At 36.5% G+C, this 20,096-nt stretch overlaps 2 protein-coding genes and 1 long non-coding RNA gene across 3 annotated transcripts; all 3 read right to left on the reverse strand.

Moving 5' to 3' along the window:
* Nucleotides 1-2,325: 2,325 nt before the first annotated feature.
* On the reverse strand, nucleotides 2,326-4,713 carry LOC146147141 (ethylmalonyl-CoA decarboxylase-like). Its single transcript, XM_083387710.1, has 5 exons — nucleotides 4,514-4,713; nucleotides 4,367-4,450; nucleotides 3,833-3,975; nucleotides 3,448-3,581; nucleotides 2,326-3,117 (listed from the first exon to the last, which is right to left on the reverse strand). Exons 1-5 carry the CDS (start codon nucleotides 4,665-4,667, stop codon nucleotides 2,667-2,669), a joined length of 966 nt encoding a protein of 321 aa, XP_083243836.1. The 5' UTR covers nucleotides 4,668-4,713; the 3' UTR covers nucleotides 2,326-2,666.
* Nucleotides 4,714-12,724: 8,011 nt separating this feature from the next.
* On the reverse strand, nucleotides 12,725-14,060 carry LOC146147142 (glycoprotein 3-alpha-L-fucosyltransferase A-like). The gene is made up of 2 exons (XM_083387827.1): nucleotides 13,857-14,060; nucleotides 12,725-13,474 (listed from the first exon to the last, which is right to left on the reverse strand). Exons 1-2 carry the CDS (start codon nucleotides 13,967-13,969, stop codon nucleotides 12,919-12,921), a joined length of 669 nt encoding a protein of 222 aa, XP_083243953.1. The 5' UTR covers nucleotides 13,970-14,060; the 3' UTR covers nucleotides 12,725-12,918.
* Nucleotides 14,061-15,380: 1,320 nt separating this feature from the next.
* On the reverse strand, nucleotides 15,381-16,178 carry LOC146147143 (uncharacterized). The gene is made up of 3 exons (XR_014494778.1): nucleotides 16,131-16,178; nucleotides 15,776-15,865; nucleotides 15,381-15,420 (listed from the first exon to the last, which is right to left on the reverse strand). It is a non-coding gene; the product is annotated as an uncharacterized LOC146147143 (long non-coding RNA).
* Nucleotides 16,179-20,096: the final 3,918 nt, after the last annotated feature.

The following is a 20,096-nucleotide window of genomic DNA, read 5'->3' on the forward strand; positions in this document are numbered from 1 at the left end:
TCCTATATTCTCGGGTTCCAGTTGTTGTCTCCAGGGAGGTGTCTAATCTTTTGCTTGTCAGATTCTGGGACTTGTAGTTTGCTCTTCTTTCATTCTTGATATTTCTAACTGAAATTGGGAGTGCTTCTCCATGGTATTTCCTTCTGATTCATCATTGCTTTCGTTGCAGTTTTCGCTAATTTGACTGGTCCACATGAGCAATTCCTTGTGAAGCTGGTCCGACTTCTTTGCTCTTTCTGTAAGATCGTTCGTGTCTAGGCCGAATATTACTGCCCATTGACACTTTGCGAGTTCTTCTATAAATTTCCAGTTGACTTATTGTCTGATTTTCTCGGTCTTTAATTCATCTTCTTCTCATTTGATGCTGATGAGTCTTTGAGCGAAGTGTGTAAGTTCTTTCTACCTTTGCTTTGTTTTGTCCAATCTGTTCATTCCTGATTCATCCTCGAGGCCATAAGCTTCTAATGTTGCTTGTTTTAGTGTTTTGTACTTGTCAGTTCGTTGCCTTCCCACTTTCTTTATTTGTTGTGTAAGTGCCCAACATGAATCGAGGCATGGCTTTTTACAGTTTTTAGTATCGCTTTGTGTCGGTCAAAGATGACGCCCACACTGTCGAACCAATATTTTACTTATACTTTGCTCATGTCGGACACTTAATTAAAGTTATGTTTGCGTTTTCTCTTGCGCTAGAACGGATTCTCGTTGGCCTAAGACTTCCTTGACTTAATTCTTTCTTTAGATGACGATGAGGTGTAGTCACTCTCGTCACATGAGGTGTCTGCTTTTGGGAGGTCTGTTTCTCAGGCCTCAAATGATCTGGTTGACTGACTCCTTCTTTTAACAGTGAGCATTCAAAAAGTTGGGATGTTCTTAGTCGATTCTTCTGGTTTCCACATGGCCTGGTTACCTGTTTTTTTTTTAACTTTGTAGCCGCTCTAGTACAAACAGACTTGTGCTTGCACCTTCTTAATTTTCTTATCGCTCTGTATATTGGAGATTCTTTTCAAAAAACTGTTTTTTTGTCTACGAAGCCGCCTCCTTTCCGTTAATTAGATGACTGAGCGTTTGTTTTTGACATAGTGTGTGTGCGTGACAGTGTTGTAAACAAGTCATTTTGAAATAACTCAAGTCCAAGTCAACTCTTGCAAAAATAACAAGTCAAGTCCCAGACCAAGTCATCGGTTGCCCAAATCAAGTCATTATGAGAGCAAGTCAATTTCAAGTCATGTCATTGACATAAAAGTAAATTATTAAACTCTTAAGATAGATAAACTCGTCTGATTATAAGCAACAATTTAACTAAATAAAACACAAACGCAATTAAAGTGTTTAATGTGCAAAACTTGAGATAAATTTTAATGAAAAACACTTAATTTACTCCCAAGTTATTTGCCAAAATGACTTAAGTCCAAGTCAAGTCATCTGGCCAAAAGACTTCAGTCAAGTCAAGTCATTTTGGTCAAAGGACTTAAGTCAAGTCATTTGAAAACAGTGACTTAAGTCATTACAACACTGGTGTGTGACGCGTGTGTAAGGTGGGTAGTGGGGTAAATTGCAAAAAGTTTAGTTTAATTTGGTTCAGAGTTTGATTTCTGACAATCAACGGAGGGCTTGGTTAGCTGTAGTGTTTTTTTAGCCCGTTTCAATCTTACTAGTTTGTTGTCTAGTCGCGAAGAAATCGAACGTAATTCATGTTCTTTTCCTGGAGATGTGAGATCGTACGATGTCGGTTTAGTCGTTCTTAGTCCAAGTTATTCGTTGACGAAAGTCTTCGGGTCGCGCACTGCCTGTACACGGAAAAGCTAAAGAACGCTGGGGGCTACGCATGCTCCGTGGCTGTTTCGTATTCATCCTGGGGCTGTTGGAAGGGTGATGTATCTTCTTCCGGGTAAAAATGATTGACTCTCGCCCCTCTGGTACATCTTGGGTCAGATTACCCAATGAACCGTATGCTTCCCTGAGGTTTGCTTGTTTTTAGGTGCAGTTTTCAGTTCTCCGATACTTTCTTGAAAAAAGAAGAGGTCATCAGTTTAGCCAGTAGAAGGTAGTTTAGCCAGTAGAAGGTGTAGTTGCTATGGGTTAGTATAAACTGGTTCTGAAGGCTGCCTAAGTCTCTTACACGGCCTTATACACAGGCCTCCAAAGGGCAGCGCCGCTAGAACAACTTTTCCTTTTTTTACCTTCTTTAACTCCAGACAAAGTCACTTTACTCAGTGGATATTGCTCGTTGAGAATATATTCGCAATTCTCAGTACACACGTTTAAGCCGCCAGTATAAAAGCCGTAACATGTAAAATGAATCGCGAAACGCCGATAAAGCTCGGTTAAGTTGCTGTTCACGTACATTGTGGCGTCAAGTTGGGCAACGCAGTTTGGTAAGATTGAAAACTACTCCCCATCGCTCCATAACATGTGAGCACACTACGACATAGTATTGAGGGTATGCTGCCAGAAAGGAAAAAAGTAGTCCATCCGCATTGCTGGGAAATCGCTAGGTAGTGGTAGATGTTAAAAGTATTTATCCATGAAATGCAAACAGTATATAATATTTAACATATGGAATTTGTAATAAAGTAACATTTAGATTTACACGCAGAACATTAAAGCTTTATAATTCGCCCCCTGATCTACTTGACCCACACAGCGGGAGATTTTAACAGTTTTTGTCATCTACCATGCCTTGATTTATCAAGAGCTAATTTGTTTGCTCTTCCCCCCCAAACTGAGCCTATTGCATCAATTTCACTTTTGTAAGAATCGGTCAAACTAGATGCACTTGCAGTGTTTTTTATACTTTGTTTTATTGCTTGCAATACAGTACTCTCTGTATTCTCCAGCTCAAAGTTTAGTTGCAGCCAATTCAGTGCAGGGGTGGCTTCGCCAAAAGCACAATTCAGTGGAGATTGGTCTTTTGTTGATACACAATGAGAAATGACTGTATCATCGGCCAAACCAATTTTAACTGCTTGGTCAGATGATATCGCTTCAGCTGAGAACAGAATTTTCATTGTGTTCTGTTTTCCTATTATTGGCAGCAACCTGCTAACAGCACCCCAGCCAGGCACAAGCCCAATCTTCTTTTGAACAAACTGTGTGATGCTGCCTTTCTCCAACAACCTATGAAAACAGGTAAAATTAGCTAAATATACATTGGCTTTCATTTGAAACAATTTTATATAAATATAGTCTAAAAAAAATAGATCAAAATAAATAGAGTAATGATGGTGCTACTGGTTATGGGGTATAAAAAACAATAGTTGCAGGGTTAAGATTTGTAACTTGCTCGCTTGCCAATGTAAGTGGAATAAGCTCTGGGTGAGTGACGATTGATACTGATTCTTTTACCAAGTGTAATTTTGGCTGGCAAATACTGAGTAATACACAATCGCTTGTCTACCGGGTAAAAATTTCAATCAATATAAACCTAGGTATCCTTCATTTTTTAACCTAAAATCACAGGCAGTCATCAGCTCTGCTCCACCACCAAAAGCTTTTCCCTCCACCATTGCCACAGTTATTTGTGGAACTTGCGTAAGCATGTGCAATGTATTATGCATATACATACATAACTTTTGACCATCCTGAAAAAGTAAAATATTTTTTGGGATGGTAAAGAATTTTTAAATATCGACTTTGGTTAAGTTTTTTTTTGCTTAGTTTTTTTTAAAAAAAGTTTATAAATAAAACTTCTATAGGGAGCTGAAAAAATGATTGCTCTAAATTTAAAAACCTCCTAGTTTGAACAGGTTCTTATAAGTTTCGATCCACAGCATTCTGCTGTTCTTTTAACTCTTTTTCAATCTAAACATCAATTTTTGTCAGGAATACTTGCCTCAGGTTTCGAAAAAGCACGGATTGCAGCTATATCAGACCCGGAACAAAACATGTGCTCAGCTCCCAATACAACAACAGCTTTACCACTTTTCCAATGTTGCAATTGTTCAACAGCTTTTCTTAGCTGTATGACCATGTTACCTAAACATAGCCGCATTTATTCTTGGTAGTACTAAACATTCAACATAAACAAATAGTTTGCTGGGCAATATAGCACTAACATAGATAGTGGACCATTTACCTATTAAACCAATATTTTGGCGATATCAAATAAATATAATTAGAAAATGTTCGCGTTCTAAGTAGGCTTGAATGGAGATTTTGGTTTTGATCTCTTTACAGTAAGTATGTTGAAAAATTATGTGTTGATAAACATGCAAAATGTAAAATACATTTCATTAAATTACAAATGGAAGCACTACCATATACAAAATCACCAACAATTTTGATGTAGTAGCAATTGTAGCAAACACTAGACTTTATAGAATATCAATGTAGGGTTATTAGAAAAATTGTTAGGATACACAGATACCTGTAAATGCATTTCTTTTAGGAATGTTTTCTATACGAAGAACAGCAAGTCCATTAGGTTTTGTGTAAAGAACAACATCACCACCTGTAAAATGTATCAAGTTGTAGAAAACAAATAAGCAAAAGCAATCACAAAAGTTAAATATACCTTGTAATTTTGAAAGGGTGCTTTCAATAGTACTGTTGTTGTATCCATTTTCTCCATTATTGTGCACCCAACTTTTATTGGTATAACTTGCAGTACAGAATTGAGTTGTAGCAGATGTAGTTGGTTTTAAAATTGAAGTGAAGTACCGGATCATAATTTGAAAACAGGAAAGTCTGAAATATTGCAACACTAATGGAGCAATCTACCTAATAACATCTTTAAGGTATATGGTAAGTAAATCAAGTAATGCGATCAAATTCAACTTTTAAAACTATGCATTTAAGCATTTTTCGGAGCTCTTTCACTTATGTACGTGAAAATTAATAAAAAAAAACTTTCTTCAAATGCCGCTTACCACAACGCATATTGTTTGGGTTAGCGTTTGATTGAGGGTGGGTCAAGTTATTATTACCAATAAACATAATATTACTTGACCCACCCTCACCCAAACGCTAACCCGCACCCTAACCCAAACAATATGCGTTGTGGTATGCGATATTATTTCGTTTTGTTTTTTGCATAACTTTTCACGTACATAAGTGAAAGAGCGCCCATTTTTCTATGTTTCAGAAATTAATAGATTTTTTAAGCTTATATTTTGATTAAGATTTATTCGGATAAAACCGAATAAAACATTAGTTTAGATACAAAAGTGCTAACAGTCTGTGTTGAGATTTAAACCTAAGGCTATCCTACCATCTGTGAACTGTAACATACGGTAATCATAAAACACCCGAACCAGATTGAAAATACTAAACTCGGTTTGAACTTCGGGAAATCCCCGAATTTCTAACTTTGGAAGAGAAATCGAGAGTTTACGAGCTAGCTTCTAAAATATTAATTATTATTAGCCTGCAGTTGGCCTCAGTGCTTTGGAAGGGCAACATTTCTTATTCCAAAAACTTCAAAATATAAATATAAAGAATATAACGATTGTAAACAAATTATAAGTATATATATATATATATGTAGAAGCCATTTTGTCATATTGTGTTTACACAGAGAATTTTTGTTTTAATCGATGTGTCGTAACGGAAAATTTTCAGTAAAAATCTATGGCCTAAATTCTTTGTAACCATATGTAATGTTTACGTCACTCCTTGCAGCCAATGTGCAAACGATAAGCGGAAAGTTTTCGGTAAAATTCCGTTACGTAGATTTCTTGCAACGAATGCCTTGTTACACCAATTTTTATGCGTCAGAGCTGAATGTGATGTTACGTATATCCGTTTAATGTGAGCGCTTTGTTTTGAAATTCGCCTTATTGTCAACAATCCATTATTTTAGAATCGAACGCCAGTTACGTCACAATGTAGATCGAAGCGCTTTTGTTCAAGCCATATTTGGACAAAAATATTATTTCCGTCTATAAGAGTCGAGAGAAAAAGGTTTAGACCACGCCTTGTTGTCACGTGATTTATTATTGAAAATTGTAAGAATATCTACGTCAATATTTCCTGTGCATTTTAGAAATATTTTCGCCAATAAGTATAGTGACACAATCGAATAAAAAATAGTATCAACCAGTATCAACCAGTATCACCCAGTACTGCCTATAGAGAGAGAGAGGCTTTTACAGCTTTGACTGAAGACAGCAAAAATTGACTGTTCATGTATCTGAACTAAAGGAAAGAATTGGACCTGAATGGCCTCACGAAGACAGGCCATCTCAAATCTTGTAGGAGTGTGGTCGATTCATCTTGGCAATTATATAAGTGAAGACACATTTAAACCGACCCACACCCCCCACAAATTGGTGCCCCGAGTGAGGAACGAACCACCTGCAAACTACTTTCCCAAGAAGACTGAAGAAACGAAGCTCAAAGAAAAAATATGTGCCTTAATCTGTATGGACCACCTACAAACGGCCGCCTAAAAACTGTCATGTTTGGAACTTGCAAGAAGCCAGCTTTAGAAGAAATTAATCTCATCGAAAGATACGTGAAGAGACGCTCCATAGCGTCAGCAAAGCATTTGCTTGGAATTCGAAAGACGAAATATAAACAAGCGTTGCCGATAAAGACATCACCACCGTTTGGAATCATGGAAAACGAAACGGAATTATGGATTTCACAATAACTGATTCTGCCTAGTTTATCAGGTGAAAAATCTATTATCTTTTAAAATAAAAACAAAATTATATATATAATAAGTAAAAATATCGACTGAAAGGTCTGTAAATTGTTTTAATGCGACTTTCTATTAAACCATTATGTATCGCATTTCGCAAATTATGTATAGTCTATATCTATGAAGTCTAAGCTTAAACGTCGATCGCACGATCTTTTGATAAATGTTAAAAGAGCTTAATTTTTGTGCTTGGAGCTCAATAGTTTGAAATCAACGCGTTAAACTTGTGAATCACGACTTAATTTTGTTGTGCACGAAATAATTTCGTGTTAAATTTCCGAATTCTTTTAAACATTTGGTACGTTTTGGGTTTTTGTCTGTTTTTCTCTCATCACGCAGCCGCGTTTACACACGAGTTTAAACATCTCGTATCAAGCATAATGATTTATCCACACGCGAAACATTAGCTTTCAAGTCACAACTTTAGGAACACCCCATTTCCTGCCTTTTGTTGAAAGCAATAGTGAATAAGCAGCAATTTCAAAGCGTATTTTCTTGTGATGCGTCGTTATTTTAAAACTTACATTGAACGAATTGTGCAAACTAAAAAAAAAAAATGCAAATTTTTAAGGAAATGTTGCTCAATGTTAAAAATCAAAAGAATTTAATTTTGTATTGAATTGCAAAAGATGTGTAACGTGAGTAAATATATATTCTAGTAATTAATTGTCTCAAACTTTAAGTGTAACCTGTCGCGCCTATATATATATATAAGTATAGAAAATATGTGTGTCTATAACCAAAATGTTAATAACCTAAGTTTGAAGTGTTGCAATAAAAATGTTCAAGACATACGAACACACATCTGCCGAAAAATATTTCGCATTTTTCAGAATACAAAAGCACGTTGGACAGCGAAAGGTCACAGCACAGCGCAGCGCACAATGAATGGCTTTCCGGTGACGTCAAAATTACAACGCACCAAACAGGGAGTTTCCCCTGCTGCCGCACAGATCGCCTGAAAAGCTCAGTCCACAGCAATGCAATGGTGTGTCAAGCACACAACAATTTCGAGCAACTCAGCGAACGCTGACATCAAAGTCCTCGGTTGCTAATTCAGGCACCAAAGAGAAAACTTTCTCGAGGAATCAGGAATCTGACTAAAACAATTGCGCAAATGCGTTATGTGATCGAACAATTTTCGCGTCCACGTGTCCACACACATTTCACAAACAAATAACCAGCTTTTAATATGCAAGCTGTTCCAAAATCTAGCGTGGGAATATTTGTAGAAGCCATTTTGTCATATTGTGTTTACACAGAGAATTTTTGTTTTAATCGATGTGTCGTAACGGAAAATTTTCAGTAAAAACCTATGGCCTAAATTCTTTGTAACCATATGTAATGTTTACGTCACTCCTTGCAGCCAATGTGCAAACGATAAGCGGAAAGTTTTCGGTAAAATTCCGTTACGTAGATTTCTTGCAACGAATGCCTTGTTACACCAATTTTTATGCGTCAGAGCTGAATGTGATGTTACGTATATCCGTTTAATGTGAGCGCTTTGTTTTGAAATTCGCCTTATTGTCAACAATCCATTATTTTAGAATCGAACGCCAGTTACGTCACAATGTAGATCGAAGCGCTTTTGTTCAAGCCATATTTGGACAAAAATATTATTTCCGTCTATAAGAGTCGAGAGAAAAAGGTTTAGACCACGCCTTGTTGTCACGTGATTTATTATTGAAAATTGTAAGAATATCTACGTCAATATTTCCTGTGCATTTTAGAAATATTTTCGCCAATAAGTATAGTGACACAATCGAATAAAAAATAGTATCAACCAGTATCAACCAGTATCACCCAGTACTGCCTATAGAGAGAGAGAGGCTTTTACAGCTTTGACTGAAGACAGCAAAAATTGACTGTTCATGTATCTGAACTAAAGGAAAGAATTGGACCTGAATGGCCTCACGAAGACAGGCCATCTCAAATCTTGTAGGAGTGTGGTCGATTCATCTTGGCAATTATATAAGTGAAGACACATTTAAACCGACCCACACCCCCCACATATATATATATATACGGTATCTCGAAGTTAAACCACGGGCCAGATTGGAAACTTTGGATATTGCGCGGGGGAGATGTTTTGCAGCTGAAAAATGCGCGGCTAAAAATAAAATTTCGACTTGAACTTGCGCGGCTGAAAATAAACCACCAGGCTACCGAACGTTGTAAGTTGCGACATTATAATAAACTTACAGTTATACAGCGTTCATGGAATACTTAAATCACTGAGCAATTTTTGGTTGGTGTGCGGGCGCAGCTAAATGTTTATAAAGTTTGATAGTGTAGCATTTAATATGCAATATTACTCGATATTGCCTAATTTGACGTCACTAAACACGTGACCGTTGTCCACTGATGCGTGACCAAAACGCCGAACTGTGCGTTTTCAGCGTTTCGCAGGGAATTCTATATGATGCATTATATTATATACGTCTTATAGACTAGCGTTTAAAAATGTTATGCAACTTCAGTATGCGGCCCGCTAATTTTTTTTGTGCTTGTTGTGGCCTTTGTACCATTTTAGTTGTGCAGGCCTGATTTAAGGTGACACATTTTCGGTCATACACGAGTGATGAGTGAATAAACGTGACGTCAGTATTACAGGAGCCATACTAACGTTTCTATTACGTTAATATACTTAAATAGTAAAGTTTGTTAAAGCCCGTATTTATATTTTAGTAGTATTACTCATTTTTAGATAATTTAGTTCCATACAGAAGTTTGCGCGGATGAAGTTTTGCGCGTTTGCTCGAGTCAGATTTGCGCGGCTGAACACTTTTTCTATAAAATGCGCGACTGTGACCGCGGTTGAAGGTGCTGCTACGCGGGGGATAAATCAAACTTTCCAACCTGGACCACGGGTTCAACTTTTCGCTTTCGGCATACGTTCGGTTTGGGTTAAAGCTTTTTTCATAATCTGATTCATATCCGGCACCCGATCCGTTAGAAATTAGTGCATTTCTAAGCAAAAAGGTCTACGACAATTAGTGCATCCAAAGGATCAAAAAGTCCGACTTTTAAGGCCCGTTTACACTACAGCTGCACTGAGCGGAGCTGAGCTGCACTGGGCGTGAAATTGTTTTCACTACAGCTGCAGTGAGCTGCGCTGTGCGTAAAAATCGCGACAAAACTTAACGTTTTTCTATAGCTGCACTGGGCTTGAATTTAGCAAAGCGTGAAAATCGCTCCAAAGCGTTTTTTTTTTCAGCTGCACGGGGCTTGAGTTTAGCAAAGCGTAACTTTAAGCTAGCTGCAGCTGCTGCACCGGGCTTGAGTTTAGCAAAGCGTGAAACGCTCGCCACAATAGAATTTAAATGCAAATTACGCCTTGCTCAGCTCAGTGCAGCTGTAGTGTAAACGGGCCTTTAGACTTAGAGGTCTCGGACATGGCACTAATTTGACTTAACAATGTGCTTAAAAAGATTAAGTTTAATAATACTTGACCCACCTAAACCCAAACGCAAACCAGCACCCGAACCCAAATAATGTGCGTTGAATTAATAATTACATTAACGCTTTAGGCCCCAATATCTCATTTTGTGACGTAACAATCCTACATACCATGGACGAGACTATCTTATGCCCACCGAAAGTTTGTTTTTTTCCCCACAGCATACATTAACGCACTTTATTTGGGTTAGGGTGGGTCAAGTGTTATTAATGTCATCTCACACTTTTTTTAATCTTTTGTAAATTTTCAGCGATTATTTTCAATTTATCTACGCCGGGAGTTTACCTAAAGGTCCAAATTGGTGCATTGCCACGACCTCAAGGTCTAAAAGTCTAGAGTCTAGACTTTTCTGCCATTGGATGCCCTAATTGTCGTAGAATCGGTGGACGAAGCAATCAATAAGTATATGCCAAACGAAACGTTTTTTTTGACAAGTTTGAGTTCGGTTAAGGCAGTGCTTTCTCAACCTTTTATAGTTTGCAGCACCCCTCAAAAATAATAAATATTTTGCGCACCCCTTCAGGATTTTTCCGTAGGTAATTCACTAAAATGTCACATTAAACGGAACTGGAACAACACACGTCAACTCTACACAACCTAGCAAGTTGTAAATCGATTTAGGCTACTCCACTCTAATTTTACACATAAAATTGTAAGAGTTGAACAAAAATCAGATTCTTAAAGATTCTCAAATATCTCTCGGCACCCTTGGGCATTAGAAATGGGACCCCGGTTGAGAACCACTGGGTTAAGGTTTAGGCTACTTCAAAATATTATGTTCCGTTCCGGATTATGGTCCAAATCCCTCAAACTTACTTATAAAATACTGAAATATTAGTTAGGCTTTGTAACATGAGTGTTGGAATTCTCGTATCATGTTTAGCCTACTTCCGAACGTGTTGTGCGGTTTACGCGAGGGTTGTCTAAACGTAACAATAATCGCCTGGGTTGTACATTGACACTAAAATTAATTGTTTTCGACAAAATTTCTAAATTAACCGTTTAGATGTGCTTCGTGCAACTAATGGTGCCCATATAGAAGTGTATTAAATAAAGTAATGGTGTCAATAAAAACTTTATGAAATACTGATTAACATAAAACAAACCTCATTGCGATATCTCATCATTTCACTTTTTAATATTTTTTTCAAATTGTAAAGAGACTTAATGGACACCCTGGTATATTATTATTGTACGACTACGTTTACTGTTTTGTTTGCAAGTAGTTATTTAGCCTAGTTCACGACAGTATTTTAAAACGACTAACAAAAGGTTACCGGTACATATTTGCTCTGCAAACGTCGAAGTTAAAATTTGCTTTACATGTTCTAGGTCAGTGGTTCTCAAAGTTTTTTTCGTATTCCTCCCTTAATCACTTAAAACAATGTTAATTCCTCCCCAAAAAATCCCAAAAGGAATATTGCCAAAATTTCACACTATATAGATATAATGTGCAAGGTGCGTTTTTCTGATTCATCTCAGAGATAACAGTGAACATTACAAAAGTAGGGTACAAAGCGTTATTCATTGTTAATGTGAACCATGAGCTTCATGTTTAAAACAAAAAAACAATGAAAATTGAGGAGAAAAGCATGTCAGCGTTTGCAAATGTCGTTTTTTTGGTTAAAATATCTGTAATGGCACTAAAACCACATTCAACTTAATATGTAGTCGGAAATGGAAGAAGTGTTTGCTCTGCAACGGTTAATTTGGCATACTTAGCACAAACTTGTGGATCCAACCACATGTTTTTTATATGAATGATTTGGAAAAAGTCGCTCTCGAGCATTTGCTTTGGCATTTTGCAGAATTTAAAACATACACCGGATCTGGACAATCTTATGTTTTACCCTTTTACTTTACTTTTACGTATTACTTTTACCCTGCTTTTACAACCATGCTAAAACAAGCAAACAAACAAACAGTATAAAACAGAAACCTGGTGCTAGTGAACTTTACTTACTGTGACGAAACAATAGATATTGTAAACCAAACAGAGTCTATTATGACGTAGGTTTAACAAAGTTAAAGCAGCATTGCTTCAAATAAGGCTACTTTAAGTCGTATAGTATAAGTAGACGTTCCCATTTAAACTCTGAGCAGTTAGTTATGTGTTATAATTATCAAATAATAAAAAGTGAGCCATTTTCATCCACTTTCCTCCCCAATTCCACCCTGGAACAAATTTCCTTCCCAAAACTTAAAATATCCCCCAAAGTGAGCCAAGTGGCTCCCTTTGAGAACCACTGTTCTAGGTCTCTATGAAGTATATAGACTAAATTTTTATAGCGGACATTGACGACAACGTTAACTGATTGGTTGACATTGCCGACAATGACTTGATTATTGCTTTAATTGATAACTGGGTCTCTTTAGATTTTACAACGTACAGCCAAGTAAAGTATAATTATAATCTCAATGTAAGAACACTAATACATTTCGATTGATGTAGGTCAGGCCTATAATCTTGTGCATAATTGAATCAACTGTCGTCTGTGCCCTTAAAAAGGGAAAAAAACGTAAGCTATTTTTCAGTTTAGTTTTGTGATTGTATAGCAAACAATAAGGCGAGTTCAAAGCATTACGGTTAAGGTCACAGTTCGACCGCCACTTGGCCCCGAGCAAGTCTTAAAACATCTCAGCCAAACAAAACATTCAGCTATGCACATCGCGTATAAAACACCCGTTGTAAATTCCGTACATTTAAAAAATAGATACAGAAGGAAAATAAAAAACATATTGTTTTATAACTTTAAGCTTGAACATTACACCCTTGCAGTAAGCCGAATAGAATATAATGACGCGCGCGCTTCCTTTAATAGTCAATGCACTCGGCACTCTCAGTCTTGTACCACCAATCATAAATAGATTTAACGACGCGATGCCTCGTTGTCCGCCTGGCCACAACCAACAAATCATCGGCACTTGACCGGTACGGCCAGCCATTTGTTCTCGGTACATCTACTCCGTGCAGTGATCTACAAACGGAACACCAGAGGCCCGGAAATCTATCACGAGACCAGCCATGAGGATATATCGTCAACTTAAACTCGTCCCTCCACTTGAAATAAGTCTGATAGGCGCTATCATTTCTGTCGAGGTATCGGAGGTAGGCCGCCAGTGATTTGCGCGTCGGGAAGTCTTCGACGTGTATGAAGGAGTGCGGGGGTGCGATCCTTTCATAATCCTCGCGCCTTGATCCCCACACCACTGGCACCGTACCGGAGGCAAGGCCGTGCTCGAAAAACTTTTCGGTGATGTAGTCGCGGCAATGGTGTGAGTTTTCGAAGGCGAAGTAGAACTTGTATCGCGACACGAATCGCAGAAAATCGCGCGTGCCCCTTCGTAAGGAAACAGTCTTCGTGAAACATCTGCGAAAATCAAAAATATCAGGCGGTACGCATACTTTTTTTTTTTTAAATAAATAACTACTACATTGTCGTAATCTCGTCCTGCTCCACTCTCATCATGTGTTGTTCAATTGGTATAGACGGACAGTCTCTGTAGAGTTCGAACCTCTCCGCAGGCTAGTTGTGTTTCTAGCCTTGCCTTGCTATATAGCACTACAATCTGATTAGGTCCACAGATTTTGATAGTATAACCTTTCCGTATAGCTTACCGTTATTGTATTTTTATAAATCTGCGATAATCGTTGGTCATTACTTCTTTAACAGGAATTTCACGATACAGGTAAAGAAATAAACATATAGAGGTAACCTCACAAAATTATGTCACAATGTTACGGAAACCTACCGACCCAAAGCAGTTATTGGAAGACCTGCTTTTTTCAGTTCCTTATAAATGACCATTCTCTTTCGAGCGCCATCGGTGCCAGCACAATTACTGACTATCCAAAGACCAAACATTGATTTTGGGGTTTGAAATATATCTTCATTCTGAATCACATCTCTTCCAATAAACAGAACATCGCGGTATGTAACGGAAAATCCTGAATCACGTCTGAAATTAACAGTATGATTTATAATATACACATTTTTTTGTAAATATAATTCCAGAATGACCTGTAGCGATTAGAAAATACCTTTGACAAAGGCTTCGATATTTATAACATGCAACAATCTTGTAAAACACTTTAGACTTACTTTACGAAATACCTTAATTGCTTATATTAAGAAAACACTTCTACCTATTAGTTTAGCACCCACTTAATGCAACTTAAAAACAGCATTCTGTTAACCCTAAGAATGATTTCATTAAAAAGCATATTCAACAAGGAACCTGTAACCAATCGTGTCGTTAAGATAGCCTTTCTTAAGTTCTTCGAGATGTACGGCTTTTTCATGTTTCCACAATCTTGTAGATGCAGGAGACTCCATGTTGTGCCAGATGTATAATTGATCAGCTCTTCTGTTTTTAAAACATTACCATCACGTAATTTGGAACATTACCAAAATTAACTAAATGTGTTTCATAAAAAAGGGATAGGCCTAATTGTTTGTGCAACATTCTGTGGACGATTTTTCGTTGCTGGTATTTCAGACTTTATTTCGCGGAAAGATTTGTATTTTAACAAGCTTAAACTTTTTCCCGCTTGTTTACTATAGCGTTAGCAACTATTTCTTGCCGTCTGTTGCGGAAAATCATTAAAGTTCCAGTAAAATGAACTTGCTCGCGTACCCAAGAACGAAAACCCCTGCCTTATGTCCTAGGTTGCGAGTTTACACCTCAATGTAAGATGGATATTTTTAGCCTTTGTTAAGCTATTTATCGCGTAATAACCATGTCTTTTGTGCTTTAGATTTTGAGGTTCGTAAACTTTTTTAAACGCCGTTGCTTCTTTAAAATATTAGCTGGCCGAAATGATTTTAAAACAGGTTAAGATGTAACTTGTGCCGACATGTGACGACGCAATTCTGTGACGTCATCAGTTAAAAATAATTCGTGACCCCAAAACAAACATTCTAGATCCGGAACATGTTGTAACCGCTAATTGCAATTAGTTTATTTCCCTTGTCCAAATAGGTTATAAGGTATGTTCATTTATTTGCCCCTTATACAAGGTTTTCGAACTAAATTGTTAACTTGGCAATTTTTTATGTTAACTGTCATCGTCTTTTTGCATTAAAGAGCGTTTGCATAGCCAGTGTTATAATAGTCATGGTTTTTACCAACACAAACAATTTTGTTACATTTTGATTTTAGGTCAAAATTTCATTTTGTTTATGTGAACAAATAAAATGTGCATATTTAATAGTTCAGTCACCCTCCAAACTGACCTTTGACTGTTGGAAGGGGTAAGGTTTCGCTTCATACATTCATTGTTAAATATTATCGCTGCTGTGTCGGGGTGATTGGCCTTGAAAAAACAAAAATGCCTTTTTTATCACATTTCCACTTGTTATTTAACCCGTCCTCTACATGTATTTTGCAAATCGCCCATACATCGAATTTGCGGATAAGGAATAATAAACCATATATAGTCAATTAATTGCAAAATAACTTTTGAAGTAACGTACATCCCATTTGGGAAAAAGTACAAGAAACCATAGACATTTTAAATGATTCTTTTAGTTTGTTCAAACAAAGAAATAAGCAAGATTTGTAAAATGACAAATTCAAAGTCAGGTTACTTGCAAAATAACTTATTAAGTTACGTATGAGATACTAAATTCAAAATATGGGAAATCATATCATTTTAGCAATTAACTTACTAGCTTTCGATCAGTTGAAATTTCGCACCATCCACATCTGGAACGACTAGGTGGAGGTTTTATGCTGGTAGGGCACCAAAATAGAATTACCTGCGATATAAAACGTAGTAAAAGGTTTGCATTGTATTTTAGGTTGATAACTACCAACCACTTGCAGCGTGGAGTAGTTTGAGATTGCGACTAAAAGCGAAAAATAGAAGAAAATCAATAAAAAACAAATATTTGTAAAAAGCAGTAGCCTATACACAAAACCTGCAGAAGTTCAAAAGATAAATTTCATTTTTAAACCATAGCTCAAATTAATTTTCTATCGTTGCTATTTAAGAGATTTTTTGCAGCTGATCACTCAGTGTACCTTTCTTACTGTTTTCCCCCTCTTTAATGCTTTTTTCAAGGAAACTAGGTTCGAAACATTCGTAACACGAACATAATGTCGTTCATCATTGAATTGCAGGAACCATAAGGAAGCTAGCAACGCAATCAAAGTGACTGCAAATGCACAAAACAATCTAACTCTCATTTTCCAGACATCGTCTTGTACCGTTCTACCCTCTTGCGAAAATGACACGCAACAAAGGAAATACTAAAGTTACAACACCCACAATGACTACACCGAAATTAAAAAATCGCAAAGGAGTCAAACCATGTCAAATCAACACAAAAAAGTTACTTTTTTGACATGACCTTCTCAGAATCTAACAAAAATTGAAGTATATGTAAATGACCTTTATTTGAAGATGTGTGCCAATTTTTATTCTAGTCTGTTATGTATTTGCAAAGTTATTTAGGTTTTAAAAATATACATATTTTCCACTCGATGGCGCTGTTTCTGCATTAAATCAGCTATATCTTTGGATATACAAAAGCTAGATTAAAATGTAATGTATCCTTTGAAAGGTAATTTTGTGCCTTAAAGGCCTAAAAAGGATCTTTAAGGCATAAGTATCTGATATAACCCCTACATGGTAAACATTAAAAAAAATGTAACCGTTAAAACGAGCACTTCCGATACTTTTTTTTTACAATTTTTTTTCTTTAGGGTAAAGAGTTATATTTTTTTGGTAACTAACAGGAAAATGGGTATGGTGTTCTTTGCATTTATTGAATTATGGAAATTTATCTATAACATACATTGCCACGTTCTGAGTCATTTCTTTAGTTGACCTAATTAAATTGCAAGTACAAAACAAAACTCCACTCCACATTTCTGTAGACAAATTCTATTTTTTGCTTTACATATTTAAGACGTTACGCATTTTGTTGTTCTTTGCTGGTCATTAATAAATTCTTTTAGTGGCCGCTGATGGATAAACTTTAGTTAAAATGTTGTCATGAGGAACCACAAGTTCATCTTTGTTTGTTGGATACTTCAAAGATCTGAAAGTCTGGTTGTAGAAAAGTAACCATAACTTTATCTGATTTCTTTAATAGGACTAAAAAGCAGGAAAGCCACCATTGGTTGTTGTATTTGCAAGTAATAACCCCCCATTGGCTGATCCCAGTGTAATGAAACTGTTTTGAGTAATGTCAAATACAGACCTTTTATTAATCTAAACATGCAAAAAATTCAGACACCTTGATGTAAGTCTGGAAAGATTCCTCTGGAATAAAGCAGTAGTACTTTTGGGTTCCACAAATTGTAATAGCTAATTGATTTAAATCTCTTCTTAACTATGTACATTCTTCTTCTACTTCCTTTTTTAATACAAATGAAAAATTAATATTGCGGATATTTTATGTGGCCCAACCAGGCATCTCTCTTTAAATTTGTATACAATGTTTTTTTCAATTTTTGGCAGACTTGTCCGAGCAACCAATCTTTTAACAGTTCCACCCAACCCGCCACATGGTCCTTTGCCATGTAAAGTTGCTAAAAAATGCGATTTAACATATAAATTAAAGTCTTGTTGACGCATTAGATTTAGGAGAATTTTTCTGTTTTTATATTGTCCAGCAGCAACCATCTGTAAAGTACACTACTTTTTTAACAATTGGAATTTCATTTTTTTAAAAGTTTAAGCACTACAGATTAAAGAACTTTGTGATTTTCTACTTTAACAAAACCTTCAGAAACAGATAATGATGACAGTTTTTTTCTGGCACCAGATTAAAAGATTGATGTTCCAAACAGAAACTGAAGATAAATTTTTCTAACATATTTGATTATTTCTTATGTGCCTGCTGAATAGGTCACAGCAAGCTTTGTTATGATATGCGTAATGTTGTAAATACTTTGTTATATGACAACACACAGGTTGGTTTCCTTCTGGTTCCTGCAGTTTAATGATGAACGACATCCAGTTCGTGTTACGAATATTTTAAACCTAGTTTCTCTAAAACAAGCCTTGGACAAGACAAAAACCTCAAGAAAGGTACATAAAAACTTGTATATAGCACCAAGGATATAAAATAAGTTTGTCTATGATTTGACAATTAAAAGGATACACTAATTGCTTAGCTTTACACGGAGCAATTGCTATTGTGTTGAATTAGTTATACACAGAATCCAGCCAACGATTTTTGTTTGGGAAAGGCGAAGAAACAAATTATTTACAAATAACGTTACAAAGTTAGGTATATTAGCATTATGTCATTCAATTGGCATTCGTAAAAAAACTTGCCTTTGTTGGTCAAACTTATAGGCCGAATTGTGCAAGTTGATATTTAGTTTATATCTAAATAGATTTAGGCAAAAAAGGCAAAAAGCGTTCAGGCAAAATGCATTCCAGGGGGGCGCTTGCCCCCCCCTGGAATTTCAAAATGCGATTATTAGTATTATATTTAAGTGTAATATGTATATTAAGGTTAAACATATTATACATTATCCATTGCCTCCAGTGGCGTATCCAGGGGGCGCGAGTTCTTACCCTCTTTTTGTAAGTGATATTATCGTTTTTTGTTCGTTTTTGTCATGGTAAACTGTTTGAAGCGGCGTGCTTTTAAAGTAATTGGGTCACTCGTCTTGATCTAATGCGATACCAAGATCGAGTGCGACACGCCGTTTTTCGTATTTTGTTTGGCCGACCGTAAACGCTGGAAGTTTTTCTCTTTCGTTATTTGTTCAGGTTGACTGATTAGCAAGTGTGTATTCTATAATGGATAAGGCTAAGTCAAACCTTCTTTCTTTTTTTTCGCTAAAAAACGTCGAGTTATACGCAGTACGTTCCTCGCTGTTCGGTCTCTGCGCTAATATCCGATGTTAGTGTAACACCGTTTCATTTGTTTAACTGAAGCAGATTCTCAAAAAGCAGGTATAATGGTGACTGTCGTGCGCGTTTCAAAGACTCCATTTTTAAGTAATGATGGTTAACGCAAAATTATGCTCTTTAAGCATACTCTTAGACCACGTGCTAAGTGTGCAATGGACACGACTTATTTTCCCTTAACGGCGGCTTATAATTTAGCTGACTTGGCACACAGCTCGGCGCAATTGTTGCGCTAATCGTGGCATAATACCACCAGGAAAAAATGTTCTTCGTTTAGTATTGCAGGTGGTGAAGACAATTTTTTTAGCGCTCGTTCCGTTCATGGAAAAAAAATGCGCTGCTGATAGTCGAATTATGTGTGATTCTACCACAATTAATCACAGATATTTCACGGTCTTGTTTTTTTTTTTTTTTGCCTGAAGTTACCAATTTAGTGGGAACAGCGTATCTTGCCAATGGCCTTCTGTAAGTTTTAAATAAAAACTATATATCCGACGTCGCAAAACACGTCTCTAGACCTATCATATTTTCCTTCGTGCTCATTCTGTTTAGCCTAATACTAAACAAAATACAAAAGTTTTTTTTTGTCACCCCTGCGCTGTTACCAGGTGATCTTGTTTTGGTGCCCTTCAAAGAAGAAATTCAAAAAAATGAAAGAAGAGATAACTCCACTTAGTCGATCCAGATGTGGTTGGTGTGACATTTCAACAGACCGAAAGCTAGTAAGTTTAATATTCTGTGTAAGTTCATATTTTGTCTATGTATTTAGGGCAATGCGATAAATCTTTAAAATTACTTAATCGAATGAACAGTGGGTCGTACTAAGTATTTACATTCAGGTGAAAATAAGCAATTACGCTATTACATAAACATAGAAACTTCAAAAGATTTAGTTTTTTGCAAGTGAAGTGTTACCTTTATCTGTATTTTAGTATACTCAAATATTTATGGCTCTATGTACTTTACCCCAACTTAGCACAAACTTGTGGATCCAACCACATGTTTTTTATATGAATGATTTGGAAAAAGTCGCTCTCGAGCATTTGCTTTGGCATTTTGCAGAATTTAAAACATACACCGGATCTGGACAATCTTATGTTTTACCCTTTTACTTT

The sequence above is a fragment of the Ascidiella aspersa genome, chromosome 4 (assembly GCF_963924565.1).
Source record: "Ascidiella aspersa chromosome 4, kaAscAspe10.2, whole genome shotgun sequence".
NCBI classification, from domain to species: Eukaryota; Metazoa; Chordata; class Ascidiacea; order Phlebobranchia; family Ascidiidae; genus Ascidiella; species Ascidiella aspersa.

Bases quoted from the DNA above. Each gene is read 5' to 3' on its own strand.
- LOC146147141 (XM_083387710.1), bottom strand. From the start codon at position 4,667: ATGATCCGGTACTTCACTTCAATTTTAAAACCAACTACATCTGCTACA. The intron at 4,451-4,513 runs GTATATTTAACT...TACATTTTACAG, and splicing joins CACCCTTTCAAAATTACAAG to GTGGTGATGTTGTTCTTTAC. The intron at 3,118-3,447 runs GTTAAAAAATGA...CTGTTTTCATAG, and splicing joins ATGACTGCCTGTGATTTTAG to GTTGTTGGAGAAAGGCAGCA.
- LOC146147142 (XM_083387827.1), bottom strand. From the start codon at position 13,969: ATGTTTGGTCTTTGGATAGTCAGTAATTGTGCTGGCACCGATGGCGCT. The intron at 13,475-13,856 runs GTAGGTTTCCGT...TGATTTTCGCAG, and splicing joins CCAATAACTGCTTTGGGTCG to ATGTTTCACGAAGACTGTTT.